General features: G+C 53.5%; 1 protein-coding gene across 5 annotated transcripts in view; it reads left to right on the top strand.

Moving 5' to 3' along the window:
• LOC140384436 (ras association domain-containing protein 8-like) overlaps positions 1-23,359 on the top strand; it is a 165,153-nt gene that overhangs the window by 137,963 nt on the left and 3,831 nt on the right. For all 5 annotated transcript variants that reach the window (XM_072466138.1, XM_072466136.1, XM_072466135.1 and 2 more), the window contains one exon: positions 1,374-2,278. In XM_072466138.1, coding sequence (XP_072322239.1) covers positions 1,374-2,278 — 905 coding nt within the window. The remainder of the gene's footprint in view (positions 1-1,373; positions 2,279-23,359) is intronic.

Here is a 23,359-nt window from a genome sequence, read left to right as displayed (position 1 = left end):
CACTATGACAGACAATGGTAGAACACCACTTGTGTGATTTTACAATTCTAACGGACAGACTACCAGGAGATATTGGATATTAGTCCTGCCTAAAGCATGGCGGGACCAGTGTTAATGATCCAATACTTTATGCCACATTGAGTCCACAAAAGTGAAGTTTGTTGAATGAATCTCCTAGCTGGCCATCCTAGCTCTGAAGATGTGATATTAAGACTCTCAGTTAGCTTGCTGATTTTGCTACATTCAATAAATGCCAATTCATTTCAGATTCATGGTCCATTTCACTGTCACATGACTGCTGATTTGTGTCTATTGTCACATAGAAACATAGAACATATAGTGCAGAAGGAGGCCATTCGGCCCATCGGGTCTGCACCGACCCACTTAAGCCCTCACTTCCACCCTATCCCCGTAACCCAATAACCCCTCCTAACCTTTTTTGTCACTAAGGGCAATTTATCATAGCCAATCCACCTAAGCTGCACGTCTTTGGACTGTGGGAGGAAAGCGGAGCACCCGGAGGAATCTCACGCAGACACGGGGAGAACGTGCAGACTCCGCACAGACAGTGACCCAAGCCGGGAATCGAACCTGGGACCCTGGCGCTGTGAAGCCACAGTGCTATTCACTTGTGCTACCGTGCCGCCCACACGGCAAGAGACCCTACCACCAGTGCCAGCAGACAATAGAAAACGAGGCAGGAGAATGATGAGATTTAGACGGCCATGAGCCACCACCCGCCAAGTATTTCCATTCCGAACTGAGCTTCCTAATGTCGCACACAGGGTGTTGGAAAAGATCATTCATAATATTAATAATATTATTTCTCATACTCAGGTTGGAGAAGTTGGAATTCTTCTTCTGAGAGCTAAGGAAATTGTGGGAGATTTAATAGAAGATTATTACAGGTTTGGGTAAAGTAGACCACAAAAAGTTGTTCCTATTAGCTGGAGGTACAAGGACATTTGGGCAAGAGATGCAGGGGGAATGTGAGGAAGAACATTTTTGCACAGCAAGTGATAATGACCTGAAAGTCACCGTCCTTGAGGGTGCTGGATGCAGAGGCAATGAGTGATTTTAAAAGCAAATTGGATGGGCAGTAGAAGGAAATACACTTGCAGGCTACAGGGACAGAGTGGGGGAATGAAGTGCTCTACAGCGAGTTGGTGTACACTCGACGGGCTATATGTTCCTTTGAACACTTCTATTAAATAAATCTCCTCTTGACCCTCGCTGCTGTAAGGAGAACAATCCACATCATTATTTCCTGGAGACTTCGGGCTCATTCCCAGAGGAGCACACCCCATTCCCCTCCTTGCACTCTTAACAAGATTGATGTGGACTCTGACATTTGACCCTTGCTCCCATTGCAGGTCAGACCGGCCGCTACGTGTTGATTCAGAAACTGCGTGACAACGAACACCAGCTGTTGGCCAATGACAGCCCGCTGCAACTGTTGGCTAAGTGTGGGCAGTACGCCAACGACATCCAATTTCTGTTACGCCGCACAGGCTCCACTCACTCTGAAAGGCCAATCTCGGGCAACGGTGCTCAAACTCCAGAATCTTCCCTCAGCCGGATTGCCCTCCTCCCTGGTAAACCCACCTTTCCTGAGCTCCCAAAACGGCGTGAACCGAAGAAATCCCTGACATTCACGGGCGGGGCGCTGGGAGATCCTAACCTTGCTCTCCAGAACAAATGGCGGGGCAAGAATCTAAGTGGTGCAGAGGGCCAAGACAAAGTCTCCAAGCCTCCGGCAAGCAAGGAAGATTTCTTTAAATTGATACTAATGCAGCAGGAGAAGCTGAACTCCGTCTCAGCCCAGCACGAATCCTTCAACTGCCAGATTAAATCCTGGGAACAGCCAGGCATGCCCGACTTTGAGAAACAGCTGGTGCAGCTGGAGCAGGCGGTCAGGAGGAACGACGAGGAGCTTGACGAGGAACAGTTTTGGGAGAGGGAATTGCAGCTGGAGAAGGAGCGAGAGAAGGAGCTGCAAAGGCACCTGAACAAACTGAAGCAAAGCTTCAGGGAGAACATGCAGAAGTTGCATGAGATTAGCAGCAGAACTGCATTCTTGGACAGGGAGATCCTGCAGGAGGAGGGGGAGCGAACCAGGAGGCTGAAAACATCTCACCGAGCGAGTCACACCAACACGAGGGAGGCCATCGACCGAGTGAGGACAGAGATTGGAGCAAAAACCCAACAGAACCAGCAAATACAGACATCAATCACTGAAGTAGGGAGGACATTAGAGGAAACGGACAGAAGATTGCAGGTGAGATTAAACTTGTGGGAGAATAGTGCACAGAATCATACACTGCAGAAGGAGGCCATTTGGTCCATCATGTCCATACCATATTTTGAAAGGGCTGTACAATTAGTCACACTCGACCTATCCAAACAGGGAGTTAAGAGGGCTAACAGAGGCCAATGAAATGTCATTGGCAAGCAAGGTCAAGGAAAATCCCATGGCCTTTTATACATAAATAAGGAGCAAGAGTGTAGCTAGGGAAAGAGTAGGTCCACTCAAGGACAAAGGAGGGAAGTTATGTGTGGAGTCAAGAGGAAGTGGCTGAGATCCTTCATGAGTACTTGGCAGCGGTATTCACCAAGGAGAGGGACATGACGGATGTTGAGGTTAGGGATGGGTGTGTAAATACTCTAGGACATGTCAGCATAATGAAGGAGGAAGAGTCAGATATCTTAATGCATTAAGGTAGACAAGTCCCCTGGGCCGGATGGGTTATATCCCAGGTAACCGTGGGAGGCAAGAGAGGAAATAGCTGGGGCCTTAACAGATATATTTGCGCCATCTTTGACCACAGGCAAGGTTCCAAAGGACTGGAGAATGGCCAATGTTGTCCCTTTGCTTAAGCAGGGAAGCAGGGATAATCCAGGTAATTATAGGCCGGTGAGCCTGATGTCAGTGGTAGGGAAGCTGTTCGAGAAGATACTGAGGGACAGGATTTGTTCACATTTGGAAGTGAGTGGACTTGTTACTGATAGGCAACATGGTTTTGTGCGGGGAAGGTCATGTCTTACCAACTTGATGAGAGCTTTTTGAGGAGGTGACAAAACTAATTGATGAGGGAAAGGCTGTGGATGTCATCTACATGGATTTTAGTAAGGTGTTTGGTAAGGTCCCTCATGGCAGACTGGTACAAAAGTTAAGTCACATGGGATTCGGGGTGTGCTAGCTGGATGGATAAAGAACTGGCTTGGCAACAGGAGACAGAAAGTAACAGTGGAAGGGAGTTTTTCAAAATGGAGATCTGTAACTAGTGGTGTTCCACAGAGATCAGTGCTGGGACCATTGTTATTTGTAATATATATATAAATAATCTGGAGGAAAATGTAAATGGTCTGACTAACAAGTTTGCAGATGACACTAAGATAGGTGGAGCTGCATATAGTGAAGGGCACTGTCAGATCATAAAGCAGAATATAGATAGATTGGAGAGTTGGGCAGACAAATAGCAGATGGAGTTCCATCTAGACAAATGCGAGATGATGCATTTTGGAAGATCAAATTCAGGTGTGAATTATACAGTAAGTGGCAGAACCCTCAGGAGCATTGACATAAGGTATGCGTGCCTTCATCAGCCGGGGAATTGAGTACAAGATTTGGCAGGTCATGTTACAGTTGTATAAAACTTTAGTTGGGCCACATTTGGAATATTGCAGGCAGTTCTGGTTGCCGCACTACCAGAAGGGCGTGGATGCTTTGGAGAGAGTGCAAAGAAGGTTTACCAGGATGTTACCTGGTCTGGAGGGTGTTAACTATGAGGCGAGGTTAAATAAACGGATTGTTTTTGTTGGAAAGCCAGAAGCTGAGGGGAGACCTGATTGAGATCTAGAAAATTGAGAGGTGTAGACAGGGTGAATAGTCAGAAGCTTTTTCCCAGGGTGGAAGACTCGATTACAAGGGGGCACAGGTTCAAGGTGAGAGGGGGAAAGTTTAGGGGAGATGTGCGGGGAAAGTTTTTCACGCAGAGGGTGGTGGGTGCCTGGACTGCGCTGCCAGTGGAGGTGGAGGAGGCAGGCATGATAGGCACATGAACAGGCGAGGAATGGAGGGATAGAGATCGTTTGGGCAATAAGCATTGGCCTGGAGGGCCGAAAGGCCTGTTCTTGTGCTGTAATGTTCTTTGTTCTTTTGCTCTACTCTTTTCCCACAGCCCTGCAAATGTTTCCCCTTCGAATAGTTATCCAATTTCCTTTTGAAATTTATTATTCAATCGGCTCCCACTTAAAGGGAGCGCATCGCAGATCACAGTGTGGGTCCTCTGACCCTCCTGCCACTGGAAACAGTTTCTCCTTATTCACTCTACCCAAACAGCTCATGGTTTTGAACACCCTCTATTAAAGCGTTTGTGCTCTAAGGAAAAGACTGCACGGTTTCTCTTCACATGAGCTGAGTTCCCTCATCCCTGGTACCTTCCCAGTCAATCTCTGCTCCCTCTCCATGGCCTTGCCCTCCCTCCTAACGCCATCCACAATAACTCCCAGCTGAGGCCGAACCAGAGCTTTATCAAGGTTTAGGTTCATGTGCAGAGTATCTCTCAGTTCAAATCTTGGGCAGGTGAATGGAGTTTAGATACAGGTCAGCCCATGAAACGCAAGACCAGGAGGAAGCCATTCAGCCCCTCCAGCCTATTCTGCCATTTGGTTAGATCACAGCACATCTGTATCTGAACTCCATTTACCCGCTTTGGATCCTTAACTCTCAGTAACCTTACTCAACAAACACCCATCGGTCTCCGTTTGAAAATTTTCAATTAATTCCCAACCTGAATAATGTTTTGAGGGAGAGAGTTCTAGATTTCCACTTTGTGCCAAGTGCTTCCCGAATTTAGATTCAATTAGTAAAATCTGGAATTGAAAGCTAATCTCAGCAGTGGTTATGGCAACAACTATTGATTGTTGTTCTTTAAAAAAACACCTTGGGCGGGATTCTCCGACCCCTGCCGGGGGGGCGGCATGAATCCCGTCCCGACGCCGGCTGCCGGATTCTCCGGCGACGGTTTTTCGGCGGGGTCGGGAATCGTGTTGCGCTGGTGGAGTGCAGTTGGCAGTGCCCCCCCCCCCCCCCCCCGATGATTCTTTGCTCCGCGATGGGCCGAGTGGCCGCCCGTTTTCGGTCAGTCCCGCCGGCGTAAATCAAACAAGGTCCTTACCGATGGGACCTGACTCTGCGGGCGACCTGCGGAGTCCTCGGGGGGGGGGGGGGGGGGGCGCGCGCAGTGGGATCTGGCCCGGGGGGGGCCCCCACGGTGGCCTGGCCAGTGATCGGGGACCACCGATCTGCGGGCGGGCCTGTGCCCTGGGGGCACTCTTTACCTCCGCGCTGGCCGCTGTAACGGTCCGCCATGGCCTGCGTGGGAAGAATCCCCCTTCGCATGTGCTGGGATCGCACCAGAACATGCTGGCGCTCCCGCGCATGCGCCAACTCGTGACGGCCGGCGGAGGCCCTTCGGTGCCGGTTGGCGCGGCGCCAAGCTCATCGCCGCCGGCCTAGCCCCTAAAGATGCGGCGGATTCTGCACCTCCCGGCCGGCCGACGCTGGAGTGGTTCACGCCACTCCTCGGCGTCGGTACGGCCTGCCCGCCGGATAGCGGAGAATCCCGGCCCTGGTTCAGTTGTGTCCTTTCAGGAAGGAAATCTGCGGCCCTCACCTGTGTTTTAAAATTAAGTTGCGGGATGAGGGCCTCGCTGGTTAGGTCAGAATTTGTTACCCATCATTAGCTTTTAAAATTTTTTTAGAGTTACCCAATTCATTTTTTCCAATTAAGGGGCAATTTAGCTGTGCCAATCCACCTACCCTGCACATCTTTGGGTTGTGGGGTCGAACGGTAGCATTGTGGATAGCGCAATTGCTTCACAGCCCCAGGGTCCCAGGTTCGATTCCCGGCTTGGGTCACAGTCTGTGTGGAGTCTGCACATCCTCCCCATGTCTGCGTGGGTTTCCTCCGGGTGCTCCGGTTTCCTCCCACAGTCCAAGTATGTGCGGGTTAGGTGGATTGGCCATGATAAATTGCCCTTAGTGTCCAAAACTGCCCTTAGTGTTGGGTGGGGTTACTGGGTTATGGGGATAGGGTGGAGGTGTGGGCTTGGGTAGGGTGCTCTTTCCAAGAGCCGGTACAGACTCGATGGGCCGAATGGCCTCCTTCTGCACTGTAAATTCTATGATAATCTATGATGAAACCAACGCAAACACGGGGAGAATGTGCAAACTCCACACGGACAGTGACCCGGGTCTGGGATCGAATCTGGGACCTCAGCGCCGTGAGTCAGCAGTGCTAACCACATGCGCCACCATGCTGCCCTTACCCACCCCTAGTTGACCTTGAGAAGGTGGTGGCGCGCTGCCTTCTTCAACTGCTGCAGTCCCTGAGGTGTAGGTACACCCACAGTGCTAGGGAGGGTATTCCAGGATTTTGACCCAGCCGCAGTGAAGGAATGGCGATATATTTCCGAGTCTGGGTGGTGAGTGACTTGGCGGGGAACCTCCAGGTGGTGGGGTTTCCAGGTTTGGGGCGTGATTTTCTGCAAACTGGCGCGATGTCCGCTACCCGGCGCCAAAAACGGCGCGGATCAGTCCGGCGTCGGGCCGCCCCAAAGGTGCGGAATTCTCCGAACCTTTAGGTGCCAAGCCCTCACCTTGAGGGGCTAGGCCCGCGCCAGAGTGGTTTCCGCCCCGCAGGCTGGCGGGAAAGGCCTTTGGCGCCACGCCAGCCGGCGCCGAAAGGACTTCACCGGGCGACGCATGCGCGGGAGCGTCAGTGGCCACTCACGGAATCCCCGTGCATGCGCAGGAGAGGGGGTCTCTTCCGCCTCCGCCATAGTGAAGACCATGGCGAAGGCTGAAGTAAAAGAGTGCCCCCACGGCACAGGCCCGCACGCCGATCGGTGGGCCACGATCGCGGGCCAGGCCACCGTGGGGACACCCCCTGGGGCCAGATCACTCCGCCCCCCCAGGACCCCAGAGCCCGCCCGCGCTGCTTGCTCCCGCCGGTAAGGTATGTGGTTTAATCCACGCCGGCTGGAGAGGGTTGACAGCGGCGGGACTTCGGCCCATCGCGGGCCGGAGAATCGCCGAGGGTGGGCCCGCTGAATCTCTGGTTGCGGAGAATTCGGGACACGGTGGGGGCGGGATTCACGCCAGCCCCCGGCGATTCTCCGACCCGGTGGGGGGTCGGAGAATCGCGCCCCTTGTTCTTCTAGATGGCCGTGGGTTGGGAAGGTGCTATCTTCAGGAATCTTGGTGAGTTCATGCAGTGCATCTTGAAGATGGTACACAGTGCTGCTACTGTACGCCAGTGGCGGAGGGAGTGAATGTTCAAAAGAATGAAATGAAATGAAAATCGCTTATTGTCACAAGTAGGCTTCAAATGAAGTTACTGTGGAAAGCCCCTAGTCACCACATTCCGGCACCTGTTCAGGGAGGCTGGTACGGGAATTGAACCGTGCTGCTGGCCTGCCTTGGTCTGCTTTAAAAGCCAGCTAGTTAACCCAGTGTGCTAAACCAGCCCCTGGTGGAAGGGGTGCCAATCAAGTAGGGCTGCTTTGTCCTTGACAGTGTCAAGCTCCTTGAGTGGTTGGGCCGACATGTAACTCCAGACCAACAAAAATACGGTTGACTCTTAAGTGCCCTCTGAAGGCATTTATTTCATGGGCTAGTAGGGATGGGCTTCTGATGCTGACTTTGCCAACAACATCCAAGTCCCATTAGAGGATAAAGAAAAAAAACATTGAGTGGAGATGCAGGGTACAAATTTCCAGGCTCAATTATCCATCCTGCCCGTGTCGATTCCTGCAGCGGGCCTGACCAGAAAAGTTACCTCACGGTCGGAAGGACTGAATGGCCGCTTCCAATTACTAACCTTCTCCTTTGATTTTGACCTTCACATTGGAATTGAGGAATACACTTCAATAGTCAAAACTGCTATCTCCTCTTTCAGCACAGAGATGCCGAGACCACTTGTATTGATCGTTTCACCAGTTTGAGTGAGAGTCTGCAAGACCCTGCATGGAGCAGGTCAAACCCAGGATCAGTCCCACAGTTTTGATTATTATTACTTGATTTTAAGCCTTGGCTCATTGGGTAACAATTTTGCTTCTTGAATCAGAAGGTCCTGGGTTCTTGATGGACTCTAGAAACTGATTCCAGAGACCTGAACCTATACTCCAAACTGACACTTCCAGTGCTACCCTAGAGAAGCAGTATTGAAGGAGTGCTGCACTGTGAGAGCGTCAGTACTCCAGGGGTTCCACACTGTTGGAGGCTCAGTACTGCACATTGGGGTAATGTTGCACTATTGGGAAGTCCTGTCTTTTAAATCATATATTAGAGCAAAATCCTATCTGCACTCGCAGATCAATGTAAAACATTCTAGAGCGTTATTTCCAAGAGGAGCCGCGGAGTTCTCCTGGTGTGTTTGTCAATACTTATTCAATTTTAATGGTGTTCCTTAAGGAATATAAGGTTATTATCACATTTCTGTTTGTGGAATCTCTGTATACAAATAGACTCCTGCGTTTTCCACATTATAACAGTGACTACACTTCAAAAGTACTTCATTGGCTATAAAATACTTTCAGCTATCCTAAGGTCATGAAAGGTGTAGTAAGAATGCAAGTATTCACCTTCCGCCCCTCTGACAGTGCAACGCTCCCACAGTACTGACCCTCTGACAGTTTAGCACTGCCTCAGTACTGTCCCTCTGACAATTTAGCACTGTCTCAGTACTGCCTCTTTGACGGTGCAGCGCTCCCTCAGTACTGACCCTCTGACAATGCAGCACTCCCTCAGTACTGACCCTCTGACATTGAAGAACTCCCTCAGTACTGGACCTCTGACAGTGCAGAACTCCCTCAGTACTGACCCTCTGACAGTGCAGCATTCCCTCAGTACTGACCCTCTGACAGCGCAGCACTCCCTCAGCACTGACCCTCTGACAGAGCAGCTCTCCCTCAGCACTGGCCCTCTGACAGTGAAGAACTCCCTCAGTACTGACCCTCTGACAGTGTGGCACTCCCTCAGTACTGACCCTCTGACAGTGCAGCACTCCCTCAGCACTGACCTTCAAACAGTGCAGCACTCCCTCAGTACTGTCCCTCTGACAGTGCAGCACTCCCTCAGTACTGACCCTCTGACAGTGTAGCACTCCCTCAGTACTGACCCTCTGACAGTGCAGCACTCCCTCAGTACTGACCCTCAGACAGTGCAGCCCTCCCTCAGTACTGACCCTCTGACAGTGCAGCACTCCCTCAGTACTGACCCTCTGACAGTGTGACACTCCCTCAGTACTGATCCTCTGACAGTGCAGCACTCCCTCAGCACTGACCTTCAAACAGTGCAGCATTCCCTCAGTACTGTCCCTCTGACAGTGCAGCACTCCCTCAGTACTGACCCTCTGACAGTGCAGCACTCCCTAAGTATTGACCCTCTGACAGAGCAGCACTCCCTAAGTACTGACTCTCTGACAGTGCAGCACTCCCTCAGTACTGACCCTCTGACAGTGCAGCACTCCCTCAGTACTGACCCTCTGACAGTGCAGCACTCCCTAAGTATTGACCCTCTGACAGAGCAGCACTCCCTAAGTACTGACTCTCTGACAGTGCAGCACTCCCTCAGTACTGACCCTCTGACAGTGCAGCACTCCCTCAGTACTGACCCTCTGACAGTGCAGCACTCCCTAAGTATTGACCCTCTGACAGAGCAGCACTCCCTAAGTACTGACTCTCTGACAGTGCAGCACTCCCTCAGTACTGACCCTCTGACAGTGCAGCACTCCCTAAGTATTGACCCTCTGACAGAGCAGCACTCCCTAAGTACTGACTCTCTGACAGTGCAGCACTCCCTCAGTACTGTCCCTCTGACAGTGCAGCACTCCCTCAGTACTGACCCTCTGACAGTGCAGCCCTCCCTCAGTACTGACCCTCTGACAGTGCAGCACTCCCTCAGTACTGACCCTCTGACAGTGTGGCACTCCCTCAGTACTGATCCTCTGACAGTGCAGCACTCCCTCAGCACTGACCTTCAAACAGTGCAGCATTCCCTCAGTACTGTCCCTCTGACAGTGCAGCACTCCCTCAGTACTGACCCTCTGACAGTGCAGCGTTCCCTCAGTACTGTCCCTCTGACAGTGCAGCACTCCCTCAGTACTGACCCTCTGACAGTGCAGCACTCCCTAAGTATTGACCCTCTGACAGAGCAGCACTCCCTAAGTACTGACTCTCTGACAGTGCAGCACTCCCTCAGTACTGACCCTCTGACAGTGCAGCACTCCCTCAGTACTGACCCTCTGACAGTGCAGCACTCCCTCAGTACTGTCCCTCTGACAGTGCAGCACTCCCTCAGTACTGACCCTCTGACAGTGCTGCACTCCCTCAGTACTGACCCTCTGACAGTGCAGCGCTCCCTCCGTACTGACCCTCTGACAGTGCTGCACTCCCTCAGTACTGACCCTCTGACAGTGCAGCGCTCCCTCCGTACTGACCCTCTGACAGTGCAGCACTCCCTCAGTACTGTCCCTCTGACAGTGCAGCGCTCCCTCAGTACTGACCCTCTGACAATGCAGCACTCCCTCAGTACTGACCCTCTGACATTGAAGAACTCCCTCAGTACTGGACCTCTGACAGTGCAGAACTTCCTCAGCACTGACGCTCTGACAGTGCAGCACTCCCTCAATACTGACCCTCTGACAGTGCAGCACTCCCTCAGTTCTGACAATCTGACAGTGCAGCACTCCCTCAGTACTGACCCTCAAACAGTGCAGCACTCCCTCAGTACTGACCCTCTGACAGTGCAGCACTCCCTAAGTATTGACCCTCTGACAGAGCAGCACTCCCTAAGTACTGACCCTCTGACAGTGCAGCACTCCCTCAGTACTGACCCTCTGACAGTGCAGCACTCCCTCAGTACTGACCCTCTGACAGTGCAGCATTCCCTCAGTACTGACCCTCTGACAGCGCAGCACTCCCTCAGCACTGACCCTCTGACAGAGCAGCTCTCCCTCAGCACTGGCCCTCTGACAGTGAAGAACTCCCTCAGTACTGACCCTCTGACAGTGTGGCACTCCCTCAGTACTGACCCTCTGACAGTGCAGCACTCCCTCAGCACTGACCCTCTGACAGAGCAGCTCTCCCTCAGTACTGACCCTCTGACAGTGTAGCACTCCCTCAGTACTGACCCTCAGACTGTGCAGCCCTCCCTCAGTACTGACCCTCTGACAGTGCAGCACTCCCTCAGTACTGACCCTCAGACAGTGCAGCCCTCCCTCAGTACTGACCCTCTGACAGTGCAGCACTCCCTCAGTACTGACCCTCTGACAGTGTGGCACTCCCTCAGTACTGATCCTCTGACAGTGCAGCACTCCCTCAGCACTGACCTTCAAACAGTGCAGCATTCCCTCAGTACTGTCCCTCTGACAGTGCAGCACTCCCTCAGTACTGACCCTCTGACAGTGCAGCACTCCCTAAGTATTGACCCTCTGACAGAGCAGCACTCCCTAAGTACTGACTCTCTGACAGTGCAGCACTCCCTCAGTACTGACCCTCTGACAGTGCAGCACTCCCTCAGTACTGACCCTCTGACAGTGCAGCACTCCCTAAGTATTGACCCTCTGACAGAGCAGCACTCCCTAAGTACTGACTCTCTGACAGTGCAGCACTCCCTCAGTACTGACCCTCTGACAGTGCAGCACTCCCTCAGTACTGACCCTCTGACAGTGCAGCACTCCCTAAGTATTGACCCTCTGACAGAGCAGCACTCCCTAAGTACTGACTCTCTGACAGTGCAGCACTCCCTCAGTACTGACCCTCTGACAGTGCAGCACTCCCTAAGTATTGACCCTCTGACAGAGCAGCACTCCCTAAGTACTGACTCTCTGACAGTGCAGCACTCCCTCAGTACTGTCCCTCTGACAGTGCAGCACTCCCTCAGTACTGACCCTCTGACAGTGCAGCCCTCCCTCAGTACTGACCCTCTGACAGTGCAGCACTCCCTCAGTACTGACCCTCTGACAGTGTGGCACTCCCTCAGTACTGATCCTCTGACAGTGCAGCACTCCCTCAGCACTGACCTTCAAACAGTGCAGCATTCCCTCAGTACTGACCCTCTGACAGTGCTGCACTCCCTCAGTACTGACCCTCTGACAGTGCAGCACTCCCTCAGTACTGTCCCTCTGACAGTGCAGCACTCCCTCAGTACTGACCCTCTGACAGTGCTGCACTCCCTCCGTACTGACCCTCTGACAGTGCAGCGCTCCCTCCGTACTGACCCTCTGACAGTGCAGCACTCCCTCAGTACTGTCCCTCTGACAGTGCAGCGCTCCCTCAGTACTGACCCTCTGACAGTGCTGCACTACCTCAGTACTGACCCTCTGACAGTGCAGCGCTCCCTCCGTACTGACCCTCTGACAGTGCAGCACTCCCTCAGTACTGTCCCTCTGACAGAGCAGCTCTCCCTCAATAATGACAATTTGCATGTTCTACCATTGGTAAAAGTGCCTTCAGCTGCTTGGGTCCAAAGCTGTTGGATCCTCACCCCAATTCTTTCCATCTCTCTTCCTTTAAACCGCACCTGAAGACCCACTTCTTTACCCAAACCCACGGCCACGTTTATTGCAGCACTAATATCTCCTTGTGTCACTTGGTTTCTAATTTTGCCTGACAAAGCTGCTGCCATTGCCTTGGAATGTTTAATTCAGTAAATGAGGCTACAGAAGTCCAAGTTGCTGTTGGTTTGCTGTTTGTGAGAGATGCTGTACACACGTTGGCTACGAATATATAACTGCAAAAGTAACTACCATCCAAAAGCCCCTCATTGGCTGTTAAATGCTTTTGGACTTCCCAAGTTCATGAAAGGTCGTATGAAAATTCACGGCCGGGATTCTCCGAAAATGGGGATATATCCCCACGCCCGCCGGAAAACTGGCGTGATTCACTCCAGAGTTTTATCAAAAAGGCGGGAGTGATTCTCCGGTTTTAAGAGTGATAGCAGAGCCCCGGCGAGCGCCGCGCAGCCCCTGCTGTTGATACAGGGCCCTGCACCTCCGGCCGCGGGTCTGCGCCTGCGCGCGGCGGCTGCTTTCGCACCGGCCCCTGCGCAACATGGCGGAGCCGCACAGCGGGCCAGTGCGGATGGGCCCTCCGCGGATCGCGCGCGCCCGCTGATCGGTAGCCCCGATCGCGGGCCTGTCCGTCATGGAGGTCCCGCTCGGAGTCTGATGCCCCCCACCAGGACGGACAGCGCGGCCGCGAGTCCGAGCTCCCGCCGGGTGGAACCAGGTTGGAACCACACCAGCGGAAGTCGGCCGGTCGACCGCGGAGAATCGCCGCGGGGGTCTCTTTCCACAGGCCCCCGACCGGCAACGCATCACCCATGCGGCTGGCGGCAATTCTCCGGTCTGCGTAAAATCGCGTCCCAGCACCGCGGGTCTGAGACCCCATTCTCTGCCCCCGCGCCGACGTGATATCGGCGCAGAGGCTCGGCGAATCCTGCCCGTCTTCGTGACATTGGTACGGCAACTGTCATTCGTCAGATCTGAATCACACAGCTCTGGTGCCCCCCTGTGGCCAACACAAACTATTGCGTGGTTTAACCAGGACATTGACAGATTCCCAGATTATTGCACTGGATCAATTTATTCAGGTGTCACAAGGGGTCATGGTTGATTTAGGGATCAATATTGGGAGATTGCAAAAGACTACATTTAAGAACAGGAACGACTCAACACCTTCAAACAAATTTCAGCTGACTAGACTTAGATTTGTAAAGGCTTCATTCCATAGGGATGCAGGTGGCACGGGATTGCGGGGGGGGGAGGGGGCTCCGTAGGTATAACATTACTAGTCTGGTGGGGAGGGCGAAAGCGGATCTGGCAGGGTGGATGGTCTCCTTCTGTCGCTGGCAGGTCGGGTGCAGGTAATTAAAATGAATGTGTTGCCATGATTCTTGTTTATTTTGCAGTGCCTGCCGATCTTACTGCCAAAGGCATTTTTCAGGGAGGTTGAAAAGATGATTGCCTCGTTTATATGGGGGGTGGGGGGGGGGGGGGGGGGGCAGGATTAGGAAGGTGCTGCTGCAGAGAGGACAGCAGTCAGGGGGGTTGGGTCTTCCGAATTTACTATATTATTACTGGGCGGCGAACGTGGAGAGGGTGGGGAGCTGGGTTAGAGGAGAGTACTCCCAGTGTGTTAGAATGGAGGAGTGTCTGTGTAGGGGGTCAGAGCTGAGGGTGTTGGCAACAGCGCCACACCCGATGGCTTTGGGCAAATACTCAGGGAGTCCGGTAGTAGGAGCGACGTTAAAAATCTGGGGGCAGTTGCAGCAGCACTTTAGGCTGGGGGCGGGGTCAAGGGAAATGCCGATTCGGGGGAATCACAGATCTGAGCCAGGGAAGTGGGATGGGAGCTTGGGAGATGGGAGGAGAAGGGCGTTAGGGCACGAAAGGATTTGTTTCTGGGGGCCGGTTTGCGGGATTGAAGGAGCTGGGGGAGAAATATGGGTTGGGCCAGGGGGAAATGTTGAGGTCAATGCAAGTCCGAGATTTCGCTAAGGAGATACAGAGCTTTCCCATGGCGCCAGCCTCCACAGTGTTGGAGGAGGTGCTAATGGCAGGGGGAGTGGAGAAGAGGGTGATGTCGGCCATTTATGAGGCCATTCTGGGACAAAAGGCACCGCTAGAGGGGATCAAGGCAAAGTGGGAGGAAGAGTTGGGAAAGAGCATGGAGGAGGGGTTGTGGTGTGAGGTGCGCCAGAGGGTAAATGCCTCAAGTTTGTGCGCAAGGTTGGGGCTGATGCAGCTGAAGGTGCACCTCACAAAGGCGAGGGTGAGCCGACTCTTTGAGGGGGTAGAGGATGTTTGTGAACATTGCGGAGGGGGGCCCCCGCAAACCACATTCATATGTTTTGGTCCTGTCCAAAGCTGGAGGGGTATTGGAGGGAGGTGTGCAGGGTAATTTCGAAGGCGGTATATGTGAGGCTTGAGCCGGGTCCTCTGGAGGCCACATTTGGGGTATCGGATCGGCTGGGGTTGGAAGTGGGTGCGGAGGCAGATGTTTTAGCCTTCGCCTCGCTGATCACCCGGAGGCGGATCATGTTGGGGTTGTAGCGCACAATGACTTACGAGAGAGACGAGTAGTGATGAAGTCGATGAGGCTTTATTAAGCGAGACTTGTCCCCAGCAGTTCAGCAACAGAATGAAGCGGCGGGGAGAAGCTCGGGTTCTTATACTCCACCTTCAGGGCGGAGCCAGGAGTCAACAGCCAACCAGGACCCGGGATCTGTCAGCCAATAGCACCACGGCTTCACAGTCCCACATGACCCCTAATACCTACCACCACATTCACCCCTTGTTAAAAAGGAACCCAGCGGGGTGGTGGTGGTTCGCATGGTGGTAGGGGTTTACAAGGCTGGTCCTGGGAGGAAAATTTCGGGCATGTTACTACAGTTTTAGCCCTACACTGGGCTATGTACAAGGTTTGTGAAACTATTTACAATATTAGTAAGAGAAAAGTTTTTTTGTTACAGTCCAACAACATTTTTGGTGTCACGCCGATGCCACGAGTCGAGCGGGCGGTCTGGTCTTCCTCGTCGATCGCCTCAGCCCCGGTGGTGGTGCAGGTGCTTGTTCAGGCGTTGTCGTCTCCGGGAGCGTTTCGGTGTTCGTTCCTGTTTCACTCCTGGGCGGGCACGGGAAAAGGACCGATCCTCCCGGGAAGGGGGGCGGTCGCGGGGTGCGCCGGTGGTAGGGAGGGGATGATCGGTGTCGGAGGGGTGTGTGTGTTGCCGGCGGGCGCCAGGTCCCGCAGGGAGACCGTGTCCTGTCGGCCGTCGGGGTACGCCACGTAGGCGTACTGGGGGTTCGCGTGGAGAAGGTGAACCCTCTCGACCAACGGGTCCGATTTGTGCGCCCGCACATGTTTCCGGAGCAAGATGGGTCCTGGGGCCGCCAGCCAGGTCGGCAGTGACGTTCCGGAGGAGGACTTCCTGGGGAAGACAAGGAGGCGCTCATGAGGCGTTTGGTTAGTGGTGGTACACAGCAGCGACCGGATGGAGTGGAGAGCATCCGGGAGTACCTCCTGCCACCGGGAAACTGGGAGATCCCTGGACCGTAGGGCCAGCAGGACAGTCTTCCAGACCGTGCCGTTCTCCCTCTCTACTTGCGCGTTCCCCCCGGGGTTATAGCTGGTCGTCCTGCTCGAGGCTATGCCCTTGCTGAGCAGGAACTGGCGCAGCTCGTCACTCATGAAGGAGGACCCCCTGTCGCTATGGATATATGCAGGGGCAACCGAACAGTGTGAATATGGTGCCAAGGGCTTTAATTACTGTGGCCGCTGTCATGTCGGGGCAGGGGATGGCGGAGGGGAAACGAGAGTACTCGTCCACCACGTTCAGGAAGTATGCGTTGCGGTCGGTGGAGGGGAGGGGCCCTTTGAAATCCAGACTGAGGCGTTCAAAGGGGCGGGAAGCCTTGATCAGGTGGGCTCTATCCAGCCTGAAGAAGTGCGGTTTGCACTCCGCGCAGATGTGGCAGTTCCTGGTGACTGTACGGACCTCCTCCACAGAGTAGGGGAGGTTGCGGGACTTTATGAAATGGTAGAACCGAGTGACCCCCGGGTGGCAGAGGTCCTCGTGGAGGGCTTGGAGACAGTCTATTTGTGCGTTGGCACATGTGCCGCGGGATAGGGCATCGGACGGCTCGTTCAGCTTTCCGGGACGATACAAGATCTCATACTTGAAGGTGGAGAGCTCGATCCTCCACCTTAAGATCTTGTCATTTTTAATTTTGCCCCGCTGTGCATTATCGAACATGAAGGCTACCAACCGTTGGTCGGTGAGGAGAGTGAATCTCCTGCCGGCCAGGTAATGCCTCCAATGTCGCACAGCTTCCACTATGGCTTGGGCTTCCTTTTCCACTGAGGAGTGGCGGATTTCTGAGGCGTGGAGGGTTCGGGAGAAAAAAGCCACGGGTCTGCCCGCTTGGTTAAGGGTGGCCGCCAGAGCTACGTCGGATGCGTCGCTCTCGACCTGGAAGGGGAGGGACTCGTCGATGGCGCGCATCGTGGCCTTTGCGATATCCGCTTTGATGCAGCTGAAGGCCTGGCGAGCCTCTGTTGACAGGGGGAAGGTAGTGGTCTGTATTAGCGGGCGGGCCTTGTCTGCATACTGGGGGACCCACTGGGCGTAATATGAAAAGAACCCCAGGCAACGTTTCAGGGCTTTGGAGCAGTGGGGGAGGGGAAATTCCATAAGGGGGCGCATGCGTTCGGGGTCGGGGCCTATTATCCCATTGCGCACTACGTATCCCAGGATGGCCAACCGGTTTGTGCTAAAAACGCACTTTTCCTCGTTGTATGTGAGGTTCAAGGTGTTAGCGGTCTGGAGGAATTTTTGGAGGTTGGCGCCATGGTCCTGCTGATCGTGGCCGCAGATGGTTACGTTGTTGAGATACGGGAACGTGGCCTACAACCCGTGCTGGTCAACCATTCGGTCCATCTCCCGTTGGAAGACCGAGACCCCGTTCGTGACACCAAATGGGACCCTTAGGAAGTGGTATAGACGCCCGTCTGCCTCGAAGGCTGTGTACTTGCGGTCACCTGGGCGGATGGGGAGCTGGTGGTAGGCGGACTTGAGGTCCACGGTGGAGAAAACCTTATACTGGGCAATCCGATTTACCATGTCGGATATGCGGGGGAGAGGGTATGCATCTAGCTGTGTGTACTTGTTGATGGTCTGGCTATAGTCTATGATCATCCTTTGCATCTCCCCGGTCTTTACTACTACCACCTGGGCTCTCCAGGGACTATTGCTGGCCTGGATTATGTCTTCCTTCAGCAACCGCTGGACTTCAGACCGAATAAATATCCGATCCTGGGCGCTGTACCGTCTGCTCCTAGTGGCGACGGGTTTGCAATCCGGGGTGAGGTTTGCAAACAAGGACGGCGGTTCAACCTTGAGAGTTGCGAGGCCGCAGATAGTGAGTGGGGGTATTGGGCCGCCGAATTGAAATGTTAGGCTCTGCAGGTTACACTGGAAATCTAATTCCAGTAATGTGGGCGCGCAGAGTTGGGGAAGGACGTAGAGCCTGTAGTTTTTAAACTCCCTCCCTTGCACCGTTAGGTTCGCAATGCAGAACCCTTTGATCTCTACGGAGTGGGATCCTGCAGCTAGGGAAATCTTTTGCATACTTGGATGGATGGTCATTAAACAGCGTCTTACCGTGTCTGGGTGAATGAAACTTTCAGTGCTCCTGGAGACGATCAAGCATGATGTCTCATGTCCGTTGATCAGCACCGTTGTTGTCGTCGTCTGGAGCGTCCGGGGCCGTGATTGATCCAGAGTCACCGAAGCCAGTCATGGTCGTAGTGTCGTGGCGTCTTCTTCGGACCCCGTGGAGCCGTCGATGCTGGGGTCCTTTGTTGTCATCCAAGATGGCGGCGTCCATGAATCGCACGCGGCCGGGGGTGGACAAAATGGCCGCCCCCATGGATCGCACGTGGTCGGGGGTGGACAAAATGGCCACCCCCATGAATCGCACGTGGCTGGGGGTCACAAGATGGCGGCGCCTATCCTCCCCTCGTGGTGCCCGGGACCCAAAATGGCGGCGCCCGCGGGTCGCACATGGGGCGCTGGGGGGGTTGGGGAGCGTTTGGGCTATGCTGGGCTCGTTCTTCTCCGGGGATTGCGCCGACCCCCCAGGACCGGCATACTGCCGCGTAATGGCCCTTCTTGCCGCAGCTTTTACAAATAGCTGCGCGGGCCGGGCAGCGCTGCCGGGGGTGTTTCGCTTGCCCGCAGAAATAACAGCGGGCCCCCCTGGGATGGTCTGGCGCTTTAACCGCGCAAGCCTGTGAGGGGGGGGGGGGGTTTGTCGCGACGGGGGTCCACGGAGCCCAAGGGGCTGCCGCGCGGTCGGGGCCGTAGGCGCGGGCGTTTTGCGAGGCCACATCTAGGGAAGCTGCAAGGGCCCGTGCCTCTGAGAGTCCTAACTACTCTCTTTCTAAAAGTCTTTGGCGGATTTGGGGAGAGTTCATACCTGCCACAAACGCATCGCGAATTAGCATGTCCGTGTGTTCGATCGCGTTCACCGGCGGGCAGCTGCAGCCCCGTCCCAAAATTAGCAGCGCGGCGTAGAATTCTTCTAGCGATTCTCCGGGACTTTGCCGTCTCGTTGCGAGTTGGTAGCGCGCGTAGACCTGGTTCACGGGGCGAACGTAGATGCTCTTCAGTAATGCGAGCGCCGTCGGGAAATCCTCTGCGTCTTCTATGAGAGGGTAAATTTCCGGGCTTACCCTCGAATGCAGGACCTGCATTTTCTGGTCTTCTGTGATCCGGCCGGGGGCCGTTCGGAGGTAGCCTTCAAAACATGCTTGCCAGTGTTTAAATACTGCTGCCGAGTTCGCTGCGTGGGGGCTGATCCGCAGGCATTCCGGGGCGATCCGGAGCTCCATAGTCCTTTAAGCTCGCTTAATAAATTGTAGCGCACAATGACTTACGAGAGAGACGAGTAGTGATGAAGTCGATGAGGCTTTATTAAGCGAGACTTGTCCCCAGCAGTTCAGCAACAGAATGAAGCGGCGGGGAGAAGCTCGGGTTCTTATACTCCGCCTTCAGGGCGGAGCCAGGAGTCAACAGCCAACCAGGACCCGGGATCTGTCAGCCAATAGCATCACGGCTTCACAGTCCCACATGACCCCTAATACATACCACCACAGGGGTGGAGGTCAGTTTCTCCACCCTGTGCCCTGGCGTGGTGGGGGGATCTGTTGGAATATTTTTAACACTCGAGAATGTGAAGTTTGAGTTGAGGGGAAGGATGGAAGGGTTCTACAATTCATGGGCTTTGTTTACTATACACTTGCAAGAATTGGATGGCATCAAACATGGGGGCGGGGGGGTGGGGAGGTGTGGGGTGAGGGGGTTTGGACTATTTATGTTGTTGGTGACTATGTATGGGTGAATGGTGGATTCCTGAATCCTTTTCTTTGATGTTTGTATTTAAAATGTTGGGGGTTGGTGGGGGGAGGAATTGTTGGCCGGGGGGATTGACATTGTATTTGTTCCCGTTGATTGTTTGTTGGTGGGTGTAAATTTGGATGAAAATGTGAAAAAGGAGAATAAAAATATTTTTAAAAAAACATTTGCAAAGGCTTGGTCATGCCTGAGAAACCTGATTGATTTTTTTTGTTTTGAAGAGGTGGACAGGGGCATGTTGTTTCTATGGAGTTCCAGAATCTATTTGACAAAGTCCCTTAGAAGAGAAAGTTATTTAAAATTGAAGCTCCTGGAACTGAGGTTGAATTATTGACTTGGTCAGGAAAGTGGTTGGCTGGCAGGGGACCGAGAGTAGGGATAATTGGCTGGTAGTCTGACTGGAAGGGTGTGGCCAGCGGTGGTCCAAACTATATATTCAGGCCGCGACTATTCACAATATTTATTACAGGCCTAGAACACAGGATGTATCCAAGATTGCCAAGAGTGCAACGATTATCGTAAACATTGGAAATGAAAGCATAAAATTGCAGAGAGATATTGATAATTGCTGAAAGAAGGGACCTGTCAAAGTTTTTCATCTTGCACTCATCAGGACTCTTTACAAGAATAACAAAATAAGGACAAAACAACAATCTATACTTGGAGAATAGAGCGCTGATTGGTTGGTAGGTTGTTTTGTACTTCTGTACTACCAAACAAATATAGACATTGATAAAGAGGCAAACTGTGCCAAATGGATTTCAGTATAGGCAAATGTGAATCAACTTTGGATCTAAAAAGGATAAACGAGCGTGATTTCTAAATGGTGAAAAGCTGGAAGCCAGGGTGATCCAGAGACTTGCGGATCCGAGTATATGTAGATCATTACATTTTAGGGGCAGCACGGTAGCATAGCGGTTAGCGCAATTGCTTCACAGCTCCAGGGTCCCAGGTTCGATTCCCGGCTGGGTCACTGTCTGTGCGGAGTCTGCACGTTCTCCCCGTGTGTGCGTGGGTTTCCTCCGGGTGCTCCGGTTTCCTCCCACAGTCCAAAGATGTGCAGGTTAGGTGGATTGGCCATGCTAAATTGCCCTTAGTGTCCAAAATTGCCCTTAGTGTTGGTTGAGTGGGGTTACTGGGTTATGGGGATAGGGTGGTGTGTGCTTGGGTAGGGTGCTCTTTCCAAGAGCCGGTGCAGACTCGATGGGCCGAATGGCCTCCTTCTGCACTGTAAATTCTATGAAATCTATTACATTGTCACGAACATTTTTAGAAAATAATCAAAAACGCCAATGGCATGCTGCCCTCTATGTCCAGAGGACTAGAATACAAGTTGGGGGAAAGTTATGCTACAGCTGATAGAGCCCTGGTTAGTCCATAGCTTGAATCACAGTTCAGTTCTTGGTACTTGGTGTGGGATTCTCCGGTCTCCGACGGTGAAATCACGTTCAGCCAGAGAATCCACGTTGGCGTCAAAACTGGGGGCGGGGGGCGGCACCGCTTTTGCGATCTCTGCCCCCTCCAAAACGGCACACTCTAGGAGTACGACACACGCTGTCGGGGTGGCCTGAGGTAGTTACCTGAAGCCCACCCCCCGATGCTTCACACCCGATGGGCCAAGTTCCCGACGGCGTCGGCCGCGTGTGCTATTTATTTTCGGGGACTCGGCGTGGCTGCTGCGGACTAAGTCCAGTGCCGCCACAGTCAGGGAGGAGCCATTCCATGGGCAGGGGGGGCTTTTGCGGGAGCTGGGGGCACTGGTGGGGGATGGTCCGGGGATGGCGAGCCTGGCCATGTTGCATGGCACGGCCGCTGCAGGCTGTCGCCGTGCGCATGTGCGGCCAAGGACCTGGCAATACTCTGGCCCTATCCGCCGGGGCTCTACGCTGCGTGCCTGCTAGCCCCCACCAGATTGAAGATCGGTGGCCGTTTTGCGCCGTTTTTTCGGTTGTAAAAAGTCACCGTTCCCACGCCAGCGTCAGCACTTAATCTCAGAATCTCATAATCCAGCCCCATGTTTTTGGAAGGATATATTAACCTTGGAGGAAGTGCGGTGTAGATTTACCAGAATAGCACCTGGACTCAAAAGGTTAAATTACAAGGAGAGATGATAAAAAAAACTGGGCATGTATTGCTTGGAATATCGAAGGTCAGCGTTTTCATGATATTACAGAGAACTGATGGGATAGATACAGAGAAGCAACTTCGGCTGGCTGTAGGAGCACAATACAAAGATTAGAGTCAGAGCTTTAGTGGAAGATGTAAGGAAATACTTGCGCACACACACAGAATGATAGAAGCTTTGAACCATCTTTTCAAGCAGCAATATTGCTAAATCGATTATTAATTCTAAATCTGAGATTGATAGATTTTTGTTATCTAATGGTACGAAGAGGATGGAGCAAATTTGGATATATGGTGGAAGATCACCGAACACCCATTGAATGGCAGAGCCAAGTGGAGCAGCTGAACAGTCTCCTCCTGTTCCTGTGCCCCTCTCTGTTCAGCTACCTCACAGATAATTGGTCTAAATTCTCTTCCAAAGGTTAGCACCTCTGACACAGCAGCATTTGCTCAGCAATTCCCCTCCGACTGTGCAAAGTTCCCTCAGTACTGATCCTCCAACAGTGCAGTGCTTACTCGGTACTGACCCTCCGGTAGAGCAGCGTTCCTCTATACTGACCCTCCGGTGGAGCAGCGCTGCCTCGGTACTGACCCTCCGGTGGAGCAACACTCCCTCGGTACTGACCCTGCGGTGAAGCAGCGTTCGTCTGTACTGACCCTCCGGTGGAGCAGTGCTCCCTCGGTACTGACCCTCCGGTGGAGCAGCGCTCCCTCTGTACTGACCCTCCGGTGAAGCAGCGCTCCCTCTGTACTGACCCTCTGATGTAACAGCGCTCCCTCTGTACTGGTCCTCCGGTGGAGCAGCGCTCCCTCGGTACTGACCCTGCGGTGGAGCAGTGCTCCCTTGGTACTGACCCTCCAGTTGAGCAGTGTTCCTCTATACTGACCCTCCGGTGGAGCAGCGCTCCCTCGGTACTGACCCTCCGGTGGAGCAGCGCTGCCTCGGTACTGACCCTCCGGTGAAGCAGCGCTCCCTCTGTACTGGCCCTCCGGTGGAGCAGCGCTCCCTCTGTACTGACCCTCGGGTGAAGCAGTGCTCCCTCAGTATGAACCTCCAACAGTGCAGCTGTCCCTCGGTGCTGACCTTCCAGTGGAACAGCGCTCCCTCGGTACTGACCCTCCAACAGTGCTGCGCTCCCTCGGTACTGACCCTCCGGTGGACCAGTGCTCCCTCAGTACTGACCCTCTAACAGTATAGCTCTTCCTCTATAATGCACAGGCAATGTCAGCCTAAATTACTTGCCCAAT

The sequence above is a fragment of the Scyliorhinus torazame genome, chromosome 10 (assembly GCF_047496885.1).
Source record: "Scyliorhinus torazame isolate Kashiwa2021f chromosome 10, sScyTor2.1, whole genome shotgun sequence".
NCBI lineage: Eukaryota > Metazoa > Chordata > Chondrichthyes > Carcharhiniformes > Scyliorhinidae > Scyliorhinus > Scyliorhinus torazame.
This window is presented reverse-complemented; position numbering and strand designations above follow the sequence as displayed.